Source organism: Trichosurus vulpecula, chromosome 7, assembly GCF_011100635.1.
Source record: "Trichosurus vulpecula isolate mTriVul1 chromosome 7, mTriVul1.pri, whole genome shotgun sequence".
NCBI classification, from domain to species: Eukaryota; Metazoa; Chordata; class Mammalia; order Diprotodontia; family Phalangeridae; genus Trichosurus; species Trichosurus vulpecula.
The window spans coordinates 200,651,532-200,665,569 of record NC_050579.1 but is presented as its reverse complement, the minus strand read 5'-3'; the positions used below and the strand labels follow the sequence as shown (position 1 = coordinate 200,665,569).

At 37.3% G+C, this 14,038-nt stretch overlaps 1 protein-coding gene across 1 annotated transcript in view; it reads right to left on the bottom strand.

The window, feature by feature from the left end:
• The window catches only part of IMPG1 (interphotoreceptor matrix proteoglycan 1), a 318,324-nt gene extending 308,371 nt beyond the window's left edge, over window positions 1-9,953 (bottom strand). The window contains exon 1 of the mRNA XM_036768304.1: window positions 9,679-9,953. Coding sequence (XP_036624199.1) covers window positions 9,679-9,953 — 275 coding nt within the window. The remainder of the gene's footprint in view (window positions 1-9,678) is intronic.
• Window positions 9,954-14,038: the final 4,085 nt, after the last annotated feature.

The following is a 14,038-nucleotide window of genomic DNA, read 5'->3' as shown; positions in this document are numbered from 1 at the left end:
TATTACCCACAAAGCTAAGGTATGGTTTGAACACTGTACAGGCAGAACTCAGAACATTATACATGTAGCCATCCTGGCTCTTAGGCGGGTTAAAAATGAGCCCCTTAGGGCTGGGAAATCTGTGGGAGTGTTCAGGAAGTGCTGCTGGCATCAGCTGTGAGTAGTGCCAAGAACTTCAGGAAATAAGAGCGAAGGAAGTTTCAGATGGAACCAGTCTCACTACTCATTAAAAGATCAACACCTGTCTTCAGGTAGAAGCAGTGAGTCCAGAGACGAGCTCCAGCCTCCTCCCAAGTGAGGTAAGTTAAAGGGAAAAAATAAATCTGTGTTTTCTCTGTGACTATATATCTAAGGTAAGATATTGACATCTATATATAGGAATGAAAATATTTAAATCAAACTTCTGGGGAGGCTTAGTTCCTTTGGCTCTAATTATTACTCACTCTATTTTATGCCCTTTCTCTGCATTGGTCTTGTTCATGTTTGGGAATAATCTGAATAACATTGGGGGAAAATTGGCATATTGCAGTTTTGTCTATCACTGGAGGTTTCTGTGCAATTGACATGTATTTGATTTTCCTATCTTAATTAGTATTCAAGTTCAGACCTTGACATTTCTCTAATGTGGTGGTTTTATAGTTACTTAAATCCGTAGCTTTGTATAGCTACTTACAAAAGAAATAGTTTCTTCCTGACAATCTATTCCACTAAGAAATTGTTAGTTTAATAATCTAATGTCATTAGCGACTAATTATAGTTGATGCTAAAGCTTTAAAGAAATATTTATACACTGTTCTCAGCTGGGATGCTTGTTACCTGCAAGATGCGAGTGAGTAGCTAGGACTTAAACAGTAACTTGCTTTAGAAATAATTCACTTACAGACGAGCAGAAAATGTTATAAAACTGCAGAGTCCGAAGGGAAGAGACTTTTCTAGTCCAATCCACAGCTGAACAAGGATTCTGTCTGCAACATACCTGACAAATGCTTATTTGGCCTTTGCTTAATGACCTCCAATGAAGAGGAACCAGCACCTCCCATGGTAGCTCATTCCACTTTTGGATAGATCTAATGGTTAGATTTTCCTGATATCAAACCTGAATTGTCCTCTCTGCAATTTCCAACTATGACTCTTAATTCTACCCTCTGATATCAAGCAGAACAAGTCTAATCTGTCTCCCAAGTAAAATTTAGAAAGCCAGTATACTTTTTTTAAATAACCAGAGTTATATTATATCATATAATACAATTGTCAGCACGCCAATTGTTTATTCAAGGCAACACTTGGGCACCATCACTTGGGAAAGTAGACATTCAGTCAGCAAACATTTCTCCTGGAGAGAGTGCAAATCGACTCATTGAGCCCATGTGCTTTAAGATTTTACTAAATGTCTTGAATCAAGTTTGTCTGTTGACGATTTATTTTCCTTTTCCATCCTGTTTATAATATAGTTCATACAAGTGAATGTGGATGTGTCGCAGTATGATAATGAACTCAATCTCCTTTTACAATCATACTTTGTGATGTCAAGATCCGGAATTTGGAAAGATGTGCAGTCTTACAATGAAGATTAGTTTCTATCTTAGAAACCTCTTAGTAAGGGATGGGGAAGGGAAGAATGGAAGATAATTTTAAAAATAATTGTACTTCATTTCAATATTTATTTTTTAAAACTTTGAGTTCCCAATTCTCTTTCTCCCTTCAGCCTCTTCCCCACCCATTAAGAAGGCAATGAAAGATAATATTAATCAAGGAATGGGCAAAGCAAGGAGTCCTAATTGGTGAATTAGGAGTAGAAAAAGAAGAGAGACCTTTTAGGAAAGGCCTCCCTTCAGGGAATTCCAAGAATGGTGGCCCAGAGAATGGCAGCAAGGATTACTGTTTATTTCAATATCATCCTGTTTTTTTTTTCTAAGATGAAAGTGAGGCTACTAGGTAACAGAAAATCTGAGTTGCTTGGGAATCCTTGGCCATGCTCTTCTTGATAGCAAGGGCAGTAGGCTGATGGTGCATATTATTAGGAGTTGGATGTGTTACCTGGGTGGGGGTTCTGGGTGTGCTTGATAGGTATGTTTTGTGGCATGAGGTGCTTCGGTATCAGTCTATGGTGTTTCTTTTATCACCTTTCTTAAGTCTACAGGAAAGATATTGCTTTGTTAACTAACTTGTCAGGAAACGTAATATATAACTTGCCCACTATGTGGTGACGTGCTCAAGTGACCAGCGCAATGGTCTTGTTAAGGTTTCTCTGGCACATGTGCCGTAAGTTTTTTCTAATTCACCTGAGTCACTCATCCTCCCAAACAAAATGGCTCCAAATGTCTTGGCAAAGAAGTAACAGTCTCTGGCCAGGGTCTGTAGTCTTGCTTCAGAGTTGATGGAAAATAATGCTAATATATGCATATATACACACACATTTGTATGTATATATATATGTACACACACACACACACACACACACACACACATATTCAAGAAATCTCTATGACTCCAATTTAATTCCACATCTGGGAACTCTCCTAGCTCAGTCTTAACTACATCTTTGTACTGTATAGGGATCAACTGTATATAGTCACTTTATGCTTTTAAAAACCTAATAAAAATGCCATGGAAAAAATTATGGCACAGTTATTTGAATATACTGCCTTCCCATATCCCTGAACCTTTCCCCATACCAATAGGTTATACAAAAGTAATAGGAGGGGGTGGTGGGGCTGCACAGAATCCAGCTCTTGGTTTTGGAGTAGAATAGTGAAAGCAGAGGAGAAGATGGAGGAATGCTGCCCACATTTTTGAAAGCTGCCTGTATCACTTGATCCATGCTTTCCTCTGCTTACTAGTCCCTAGTTGGCTGCTCCTCAGGCCTGGGATGCCCCTCATGCTGAGTTCTCTGCTCCAGTTCTTGGTCTGGTTTCTGCTTAGGGCAAATCTCTTATCTGTCGCTACTCAACCTTATCTCTGCCCCAGGGTTAAAGTCTATACCATGATGATATTCAGGGTCAGTCTCAGTTCTCTCAGCCCTGTTCTTGGTACCAGCTGCTGTGTCAACAAGCAGTGGATTACTGCCTAGCATTGTAGTAGAGGGGATTTTATGGAAAAAAAAAACTGTTGTATAAAGTTTGTTTTCTAAAATGTGTGTGAAAGGAGGGGCAGGGAAAAAGAAAGGATGGGGAAGAGAGGGGGGATGAGGACTGGGAGAAAAAGGGAGAGAGGAAGGGAGGAGAGGGGTTGCAGAGTGAGAAAGAGAGAGGGAGGATAGAGGAGAAGAGGAATAGACAAAGTGAGAGAGACACAAAGAAATAAGTGGATCAGTATGATATAATATATATAGAACTGATGTAGGCATTGGGAAAACTGAGGTTCCAATCTTGCCTCTGACACATATTGGCTGTGTAACCTTGGGTCGGGCAGCTGGGTGGTACAATGGTTAGAGTTCTGGGTCTGAAGTCAGGCTCATCTTCATGAGTTCAAACTGGCCTCAGACACTTATTAGCTGTGTGACCCTGGGCAAGCCATTTGAGCCTCTTTGTGTCTGTCCCCCATCTGTAAAATGCTCTGGAGAAGGAAATGGCAAATTAATCCATTATTTTGCCAAGAAAATCCAGAATGGAGTCACAAAGAGTCAGATACTACTGAAAGAACTGAACAATAAACAACGAAAAATCTTGGGTAAGTCCCTTAACCTCTCAGTGCTCTAGGGAGATTTTTAAGTTGCAGAGAAGGTGCTTACCTGCATAGGAGTTTCCTCACTTGGGAGGTCCTGATACCAATGAAAGCATGGGTCTAGTTTCTAACCCTATCCTAGATAGGTTTCTGTGTTGTGTGCAGGTGCGTGTGTATGTGTGAAAATTTAACAATGTAATAACAAAGCTCCCTTGTACTTTTTAAAAGAAAACACTTGTTTCCCTAAAAGAAGTTAGCAGTCTACTGGCTTAACTTTCATGATAACCAAGTACTTTTGCTAGTACTATTGTCAATTATGAGCATGCTATGGGAATGGTACATTTTATAGTGGCTTAAAGATTTGCAAAGCATTTTACATGTATTATCTCATTTTGTACAAAGAAAAACACTGGCTCAGAAGACCTGAGTTCAAATCCTGCCTTTGAAGACTCCTACCTATCTGACTTTGGGCAAACCACTGGACCTCCCTTAGGACTACCTTCCTCATTTGGAAAATTAAGGTCTTCAGCAAATGGCTTCTGAGTTTCCTTCCAGCTCCAGATATATAATCCTATGAATTTCTTCTGCCCTGTGTTTAAGTCCAGTTATACTTCCTTTGAAAACAAAGGGAAAAAGAAGACAACAAAATGTTTTGGCCCTAAGCTACTCATCTCTGCCTAAAGGGTTCTTTTGTTTCTAAAAGCTCTCATTCCCCTCAAAATAGAATATTGTCAATGATCCCCATTTACCTCTCTTTTTAAAAAATGCTAGCTTTTATGAGTTGATTGTTCTTCTAAGTCAGAAATCCACTAAAATTTTAGCCAACTCTTCTGAGTACACAGTACCCTCCTTCCCTCTCCACATATTTACTTTTTTGTATGTGTCTATTTATGAAGTTTGGCTTATTCAAACAACAGCAAAGTTGAATAGCTTCCCCCTGCATTAAATATTATAGTTGAGTAGCCTTGATGTATGATAGCCTTGATGGGGGTAGAAATAGCAGTGTATATTTCTCCTATGAGTGGTTTCTATCATTCAGGATTTCCTGTGGGCTGAAATAAAGGTTACCCTCTGCTGGGGGGAAAATCATAACAAGAAGCAGCTTGTGATGATTAAAATCACTTATAGTTTCATCTTGTTCCAGCCCAATTTCCTTCTATTTAATTCTGGGTTTAGCTCACTGTCCATCTGTGGTGCCAGTCAAAAGTGCATAGATTAATGGACTAACCTGGATCACCTATACAACTAAATAAGTACCACAATCTGGAACATCTCTATTGTTTATTCACTTTGATTTTCCTGTGTACATGTCTAAGCCGATCTTTTTGAAAATGTGTTTTATGGAAGATGCCTTAGTGTCATGGGGTTTCACACAATCAACCAGAATGCCATCTAGAAACAAGTTGTACTTATAGAACCTTTCCATCGATACCAAGTTCTTTGTGCATTTGGATTTTGTGCCAGGCATTCCTGACATTGATGAATGCCTTTGGTGCTCATAAGAAAATATGTCTCTGAAATGTAGATCAGTGACCTGAGATTTTACCTCACTCATAACAAACTGGCAAGGTGACAAAAGATGGACATAGTCAATATTGTAGGGGCTGTTGAAAAGCCATTGTGCTAATGCAGAATTGGCCCAGCCATTCTGGAAAACAATTTAGAATTATCAACCACAGGTTAAGTGCCTACTATTTGTCAGGTACTGAGCTATGTTCTAGGAATTCAAAGACAAAGAATGAAATGATCCCTAGTCTTAAGGAATTTACATTCTAATGGTGGAAACAAGTATATGTGTGTATGTATGCATATAAATAATAACAATGTGCATACTGTATTTCACTGTGTAATCATAGCCACCACATGATTGTAGCACCCTGGTTTTTTCCAATCCAAAAATTGATTTATAACCTTTCATCCTGTAATCGTTGCATGGTATAATTTGGTTTATCATACTACTTAAAAGATAAACAGAGCAGCAATGTATTCACCAGGGGTATATGGATATGCATTTCTCTTGCACATTACAAGTTGCTGGTGTAGACTTCTCAGTGCACATGCATTGTCAATATTCAATTGTAAAGTGTATTCATGAATATTCCATGCATCCTAACTTTGCACCAAAGACAGTTTAGTAGTAAACAATTTTTAAGTAATAGTGGCACAATTTTTTTTAAAAAGCTTCACATAATGGTCACACCCTACTTTTTTGCAAAAATTTGGCATAAAACCAGCAATGGTTATGTGGTGAAATATGGTATATTATATATGTGTATATATGTGTGTGTGTATATATGCATGTATATTAGGGCAGCTAGGTGGCATAGTGGATAGAGTGCCAGGCCTGAACTCAGGAAGACTTGTCTTCCTGAGTTCAAATCTGCTATCAGACACTTGAGTATCCCTGGGCAAGTCATTTAACCCTGCTTGCCTCAGTTTCCTTATCAGCAAAACAAGCTGTAGAAGGAAATGGCAAACTATTCCAGTATCTTTGTCAAGAAATCCCAAATGGAGTCACAAAGAGTTGGACATGTCTGAACAACAACTATACCAACATATATACATATATATTTACCTTTAAGGTTTGCAGAATATTTTATAGATATTATCTCATTTGATCTTTACCACAACTATGAGAGGTAGGTACTATAGTTATCCCCATTTGAGGAAGCTAGGTGGTGCAGTGTATAGAGTCCTAGACCTTGAGGTAGGAAAAGCTGAGTTCAACTCAAGCCTCAGATAATTACTATCTGTGTGACCTTGGGAAAGTCACTTAACCTCTATCTGCCATAGTTCCTTCATCTGTAAAGTGAGGATAATAATAGCACTGACCTGTTGTTATGAGTATCAAATAAGATGATCGTAAATTGCTTTGCAAACTTCAAAGCATTACAGATGCTAGCTATTTCTAAGTGTGTTGTTATTATTTCACTGCTGAGGAAACTGAGGCTTAGGGAGGTCAAATGACTTGCTCAAGGTCACACAATTAGTGTCTGAGGCAAGACTTAAACTCAGATCTTCTTGACTCAAGGTCCAGTACTCTATAAGCTGTACCACTTGAAGGTAATTAAATATGGGGTAGTTAGAGAGGGATGGCATGAAGTGACTTGAAAGTCCCATATATACCAAAATATTTATAATAGATTTTATTTTTTGGTAGTGAAAAGAACTGGAAACCAAATAGATGCCCTTAGATTGGTGAATGGCTGAACAAATTATGGTGCTAAGATGTTATGGGAAATTCCATGCTTTAACTGTGTGTGTGGAACAATGCATATATTATCAGACTCAGTTGGTGTATTAGTTTTGCTGAACTTCTGTTTTTTTTCCCTTCTCATTTTCTTTTTGGTTCTATAATATAAGTGACGGCTCTCTGGATATATACTTAAAAATGAAAGTGATGTAGAAACCAGACATATCAACACAATTAAGAAAAAAAAAGAATGTAATTCTCTGTCATGCCTTGTAAGCCTTCACCTATCTCTACAAATTCTAATTTGTCCATAGCTGGGGAAAATCTCCTTTCTGCTACTACATGTATATATTCCAATAGGATGCTTTTTTAAAAGCAAAGAACTATTGTTGGGGTTGGGTAAAACAAAGTAGAATATGAATGTATTAAACCCTCCATCCTGAACATGCCTTCCAAAGATTTGAGGAGGTCTAATTGCATTCCCTGAATAATTTAGAAAAAGAATATTTTACAGGCTTATACTTTTGACCAGAAATCATTTAAAGGAAAAAAATGTATGCTGGAATATAAATGGGTTTTGCATTGAAACATGTAAATGGATGAATACCCAACACTTTTAAAAAATCCTTTTGAATACAATCCCCTCCATCTCTCCCCATATAATTGCTGAAATGTATAAGTACACCTTTTAAAAGTTATCTTGGATTGTTGCCATGTAAAAATGTGTTTATAAGAGGGAATAAATTAAACAATCTTCCTTAGTATCCATTTTAACTTCCCTTTTTCTAAACAATAATCAGAGAGACAATGAGCTGTTCAAAATGGAATTTCAGGTAAAGCAATAGAAGATTTACTTATTATGAAGTTTCTTCTTTAAGGTTAAATTTCAGTCTATAACAAATAGATTACATATTATTTAAGGTTTTGTGTTACATGTGTAGCACCAATCAAATGTACATTGCTTACAGATTTGCATGGTATTAATAATTAGAGAATCGCATTTTGTAAATTAGGTCATAAGGGATGTAGTCTAAGGCAACAGTATATGTTAGTTGATAAAAAACTCTGTGCTGCATTAGAGTAACCACTTCTTACATGACTTGCCATATTTAGTCTCTTTAGTCAATGAAACTTTCTGCCTCAGAATAAATGCCAAAATTGAGGTACGTATATACTTGTCCTTTGTGCTAATTTATTAACCTCAGAAGAAAATAAACCTTAAAGTTACATGTTTCTTTGCATCCCCAAACAATATTTCTCAGTTCTACCATACCCTTATTTACTTGTAACTTTACTTCTAGCTGTTTTCAAATGAATCCCTTCTTAAAGGATGAAGAATTCTTACTACTGAAGATATTCCAATTATTATCCTCTATAGTCACCTTTCAAATCCAAAGTACTTTTCCTTATTCCCATGGTGACTACCCTAATTCAGATTCTTTTCCTTGTTTTGGGAGAGAGTTCATTAATTTATTGCCATATGGTTTCAACCCCCATCCCCTTAACTTTTCAAGCAATGTACATTGCCTCTACTCCTCTATATGCATTGTTTCCGGTATTAGAATGTAGGCTCAAGGGACTGTCTTCATTTTTTAAAAAATTCTTAGCACTTGAGAAGCAATGTGTCAGTGCCTAGAGATCTGTCCTCAAAATCAGAAGGACATCTATTCAACTCTTGCCTTTGCTATATCTATACTGGCTCAGGGCTTTAAACAACTCTTTAAGAATATAAATTGTAGAGAAGGTATTGAATTGGATTGGGAGAGTCAATTTCCAACCAGTGAGATAGGTGAAGTCACTATCTCTAGTGTTTGGCACATAATAAAGTCTTAACATTTTTTTAATGTATTCCCTTCATGACTGGTCGACTATAATAGTTTCCTAATTGGATTCTATACTTCTTGTATCTCCCTTACTCAATTTATCCTCCAAAACAATATCATAAGACATAGATGGCATGTCACTTACTAGTTTAAAAGTCTTCAGTGGCTCCTTATTGTTTCTAATATCAACCCCCCCCCAAAAAAAACCCCTCAAATCCCCCAAAAGAAAACAATTCCCTCAACAAAACCAATGTCCTTAGACTGACACCTAAAGCCCTCCAGAATCCGACTTCAGCATAGTTTTCTAATTTTATTTTGTATTCCTTCCCTGCACAGAATCTATGTTCTAACTTAACAAGAATACTAGTATAAGGTGGGTGCTCCTGTGAGATTTCAGAAAAAGCTGAAGGTCCGCAGAAGCCAAAAGACAGATATGGAAAGGTAAAGGGGAAAGCCTTCAGGTGGAGAAGATATTCCCTATCCTAAATGGGTGAGAGTAAAGAATATCTTAATTGGCTATGAAAAGGTCAACTAGACGTGCAGAGTATCTTCAGGTGCCTTTTCCTAAGCTTCCTAAAAAACCTTTGGGAGGTAAAAAATTAATGAACTGAAACTAATTACCCCAAAGCAATATGGAGAGAGAAAAGCTTGCTCTCATCTCCTGTTTGGATGTGACTAATAGCCTCAGGAGCTAAGACTCTAAAGGATTACAAAGAAAAGAAGCTTCTGCTGATCTTAACCTAAGGGTCATTACCCTAATTGGAAGAGCTCCATAACACTCTAGCTGAAAAAAGTACAGTATTCATTAGCTTCGCCAGTGTCTGAAGGTGGAAAAAGACTGCCATTGTCCATCAAGTGAGGCCAGGAGACCAGGGGATGAACTCTCCAATAGTTATCAAGCCCAGAGAAAGAACCCAGGAGATGAGCCAGCTCCACAGCTGCCTAATATTGTCCAGCCTTATCTGGTGACCCAAATTCAGTAGCAGCAGCATGGCTTACCTGGCTCCATTCAGCAGTAGTGGAGCATGGTGACTAGCTAGCACAGCCATGAAATGATTCTGTTTGATCCGTCCCAGCTGCAGGTTGGCCTGTCCCAGCTGCAGGTTGGCCTGTCCCAGCTGCAGGTTGGCCTGTCCCGGCTGCAGGTTGGCCTGTCCCGGCTGCAGGTTGGCCTGTCCAGGCAAGACACCAACACTAGGATTAAGCCCAGCTGAACAGTGGAATGACTTGGTTCCAACAAATTGGTGAGGATGTGTGGGGTGAGGATGCCTCATGAGAGGTTTGCCTTAGCTTTTTGAGTTTGGGTTTCCCATCTCTTCGCTTTCACAAAAACCGTCCTATAAGCTTGTAATGCATTCTCTCCTAATAACCATCTCTCAGAATCCTTATATTCCTTTGAGGTATTTAGTTCAGGTGTTATTTCCATGAAACCTGCTCTAAGTCTGTACTGCTCTATTTGCATCAATGAGAGTGTTTGGGAAACATTTTCTCTCAATACGAAAAGGGAAAAAACCACATTTTCTGACCCTTTGTAATTAGATTGGATGAAAGATTGAGTTTCCAAATACTTGGAATGCCTGTATCTTTCATTTACTTTAAGGATCTATAATTTCACTAAGGTGGGTACCACCTTTGCTGATGCAAATTGAATTTTCTCTGAAAGTGAATCAAATAACACTTATTAAGCACTTCCTATATTCCAGACATTGATAGACAACACATGAATATTTTATGCTCTCATGGAGATCACAATAAATCGGGGGAAATGGAATATGTGAATATAAGCATATACAGAATTAATACAATGTAGTTAGGAAGGGTGGAAGGCATCATCTAATAAATGATTTAACAGCTTCCTGTGACCAAAAAATTCTATCAGTTGGTGGCCAAACAACTGATGGTCATTATGATCATTAGCCTCTTTGAACTGAGGCTAATCCTGTAGTGACATAGTACATACTCAGGCCTGTACTTGACACTTTCAGTTTTACAGGTCCTGAAATAATTTGTGCTTTGTTATAAATTTTCAAGGATCCAGGATCACCTTTATTCCTCTATTGGATATCATAGGAGATGCTCTGCATTGTAAGAGCTTAATAGAGATTTGTCAATTTGAATTCACCTCCTGTTGAAAAGGTGCTCAAAGAGTGTAATATTGTTAGAGGTGAAAATATCACAGCACGATTAAGTGTCTCTCTTTGTGGAGCTGATTGAGCTTCCAGTCCTGTTTGAAAGCTTCATCCTGGGGCTGTGCATGCATGGGCCAGATTCATAGTTAGGCTCTTTTTCTTAAAAGGAGAGGAAGATACAAGGAGATTATCTTCCTTCCTTTATGAGTAAATATTTGTTGACTGTTGGTGAGTTAATAGGATGCCTGCTTGAAGCATGTGAAGACTTCCCCCTGTGGAATGGGTAGACAAGAACAATTTGTTCCAACAGCCTTGAAGGCAGGTGAAACAAGCACTTTGGAAGACTTAGAGCTTGGTCACCAAAGACATCATGACTGGCCATTGCCAGTCATCTTGACTTTTGTGTTATCACTGGACTTTGATGACTCTGGAAGAGAGAGAGGCTGATGACTTTGTGCAACTCTGCCTCACTTCAATCCAATTCATGATTGTCAAGAAATCATGCCATTATGTCATCGGTCCTCTTTGACACAAAGGATGAACAATATTTATTGACTACATTAGTGATTCCCTTAGGGAATCCTCTCCCTTTCTACCTTCCTGGCAAATGAAATAAAGATAAATGGCTCTTTGGAGCAAAATTCAAAGGCTAACATATTATAAGTGGATATGTGCTTCATTGGATTTATAACCTTATTGATGTGGCAATCCCTTTGAGGCAGCAATATGTATAAGTTATAGTTACCAGAAGTATATTTTGAGATTTGTTTGAGTGTTAGCATGCTCTTTTGTGAAATTATAATTTTATGTAAAAACCCCAAATTGTTATTTTTAAATATGATTTTTTGATTGCCTCTTTTTGGGACCTTGAAAAAAAGTCCCAATACATTTTTTCCTCTTCCTTCATCCAGAGAGTTATTTCTAACTCTACCTTATTAAAAAAGAATGGAAAGAATATGCCAAGTAGTTTAGCACAGCTAACCAATATGTCAGTTGAGTTTGCTCAGACATAGTATAATAAGAAAAGATGAGTGCACATGAAATGGCAAATCTATCATGAACAATTTGCTATTCTTTTAAAATATATGATAAAGTTAGCAAGCAAATTTCTTTTTTTCCTTTCCACCCCCCTATCCTAGAGATGGCCATTATTAAACACACAAACACACACACACACAGGTATGCACGTAAAATTGTTCTATATATCTATTTATTGGTTCTTTCTCTGGATGCAGGTAGTATCTTCATATATCCTTTGTAGTTAATTTGGGCATTTATAATAGTCAAAATGAGTTATTCAATCAATATTGTTCTTAAACAATATTGCTGTTACTGTATACAACCAAGCACTTTAAAAATAGTCTTATTTGATTCCAACAATGACCCTGTGAGGTAAGTGCTAATATGATCCCCATTTTATAGTTGAGGAAACTGGGAAAGGCAGAGACTAAGTGACTTGCCCAGGGTCAGACTCCTAGTAATTGTCTAGGATCAGATTTAAACTTATGTCTTCCTGCCTGCAGGCTGAGTGCTCTATCCAGTGCACCATCAGCTACCTCTAGTTCTCTTGATGTTTTATGGTTACAAATGGAGCATGTAAGCTGTACACCTGTTCTTCCCTCATTCTAGTGATGTGACCCATGCAAACCTTTTTCCAACTGTACCTCTCTCTGATATCTCTTATAACATTTCTGGGCAATTCTTTATTGGTTTCATAGCAAGCCTATTCAAGCCTACCATGCATCTCTCCATTGTCCTCAGGGTGACCTATACATAATCTTTGCTTTCTAGACTATAACAGTATGAGGGGAAGAATATTTTTCTTCTTTGATCATCTGGAGGATAAACTTTTATTGATAAGCATATTTGAATTTAGATCTTTGAGGAAAAGATATAGTCTGTCTTTATACCTGTACTTGAAACTTTAATTCATGTATCAATATTCAATCTAAGTATTCTATTTATAAGAGATTCACACTTAAGGAAAGAAAATCATTCATATATTCTTATACCCTTCTTTTTCACGATGGGTTCATCAATCATTATTTTATCTGTGTAGAGGAAGAGTACAACATTCAGCCTTGTCCCCTCTCCCCTTTAGGTAGCCAGTGAGCTTACTAGTAGAAAGCATGGCAGATCTTTTTGTGTAGGATTTTTCATATAGTTGGTGTATATTTGATGATTTGTTGGTTAAACTACAAAAAATAGCAAATAAACAACAAATTTATTGTTTTAATGTACTTACATTTTTAACCAAGAAAGATATTTCTTAAAACAATGGACCTTTTTCTTGGGAAGGAAAAAATCTAAACATAAATACATTGGCACTAGTTTTTATCTTAGAATAAGAAAGGCTTTCAAAGGAAACAGCTGACATAGAGTATGGCAGATATAGGAATTTCATTTCAGAGTTGTATATTTTGTTTAAGCACAAGCATTTTCTTTTGCAAAATTTTCATTTTGTTAAAAATGTTTGTATTCTTATTTTTAAACATTATTTTTATTTATTTAGTTAAGTATTTCCCAATTACAGTAAATTTTTTTCAGCAATCATTGAAAAAAATTGATTTCCAAATTCTCTCCTTTCTTCCTATCCCTTCCCCCTTTCCCCTACTCACCACCTCCAACATGAAGAAGACAGTTTGATTTCAGTTATACGTGTGGTCATGTAAAACACATTTTCACACTAATCATATTGCAAAAGAAAGCACAAACAAAATAAAACAATAAAAATAAAGAAAGTAGAAAAGTTTGGTTTGATGTGTATTCAGAGTTCATCAGTTCTTTATCTGGAGGGGGATAGCATTTTTCATCATGAGTCTTTTGAAACTGCCTTTGATCATATTGATCAGAGTAGCTGTCTTTCACAGTTGATCATTTTAATAATCTTTCTACTACTGTGCACAATGTTCTTCTGGTTCTTCTCATTTCACTTTGCGTGAGTTCTCTGAAGCCTCTTTAGGTTCTAATGAAAGCATCCTGCTCATCATTTCTTATAGCACAATTGTGTTTCATCACAATCAAATACCACAACTTGTTCAGTGGTTGTTTAATTGACAGGTATCCCCTCAAAAATCTCCAATTCTTTGCCACCACAAAAAGAGCTGCTATAAATATTTTTTACAAATAGTTACTTTTGCCTTTTCTTCGATCTCTTTGGGATACAGACCTGGAAGTGGTATTGTTGGGTCAAAGGGCATGTACAGTTTTATAGCTCTTTGGGCATAGTT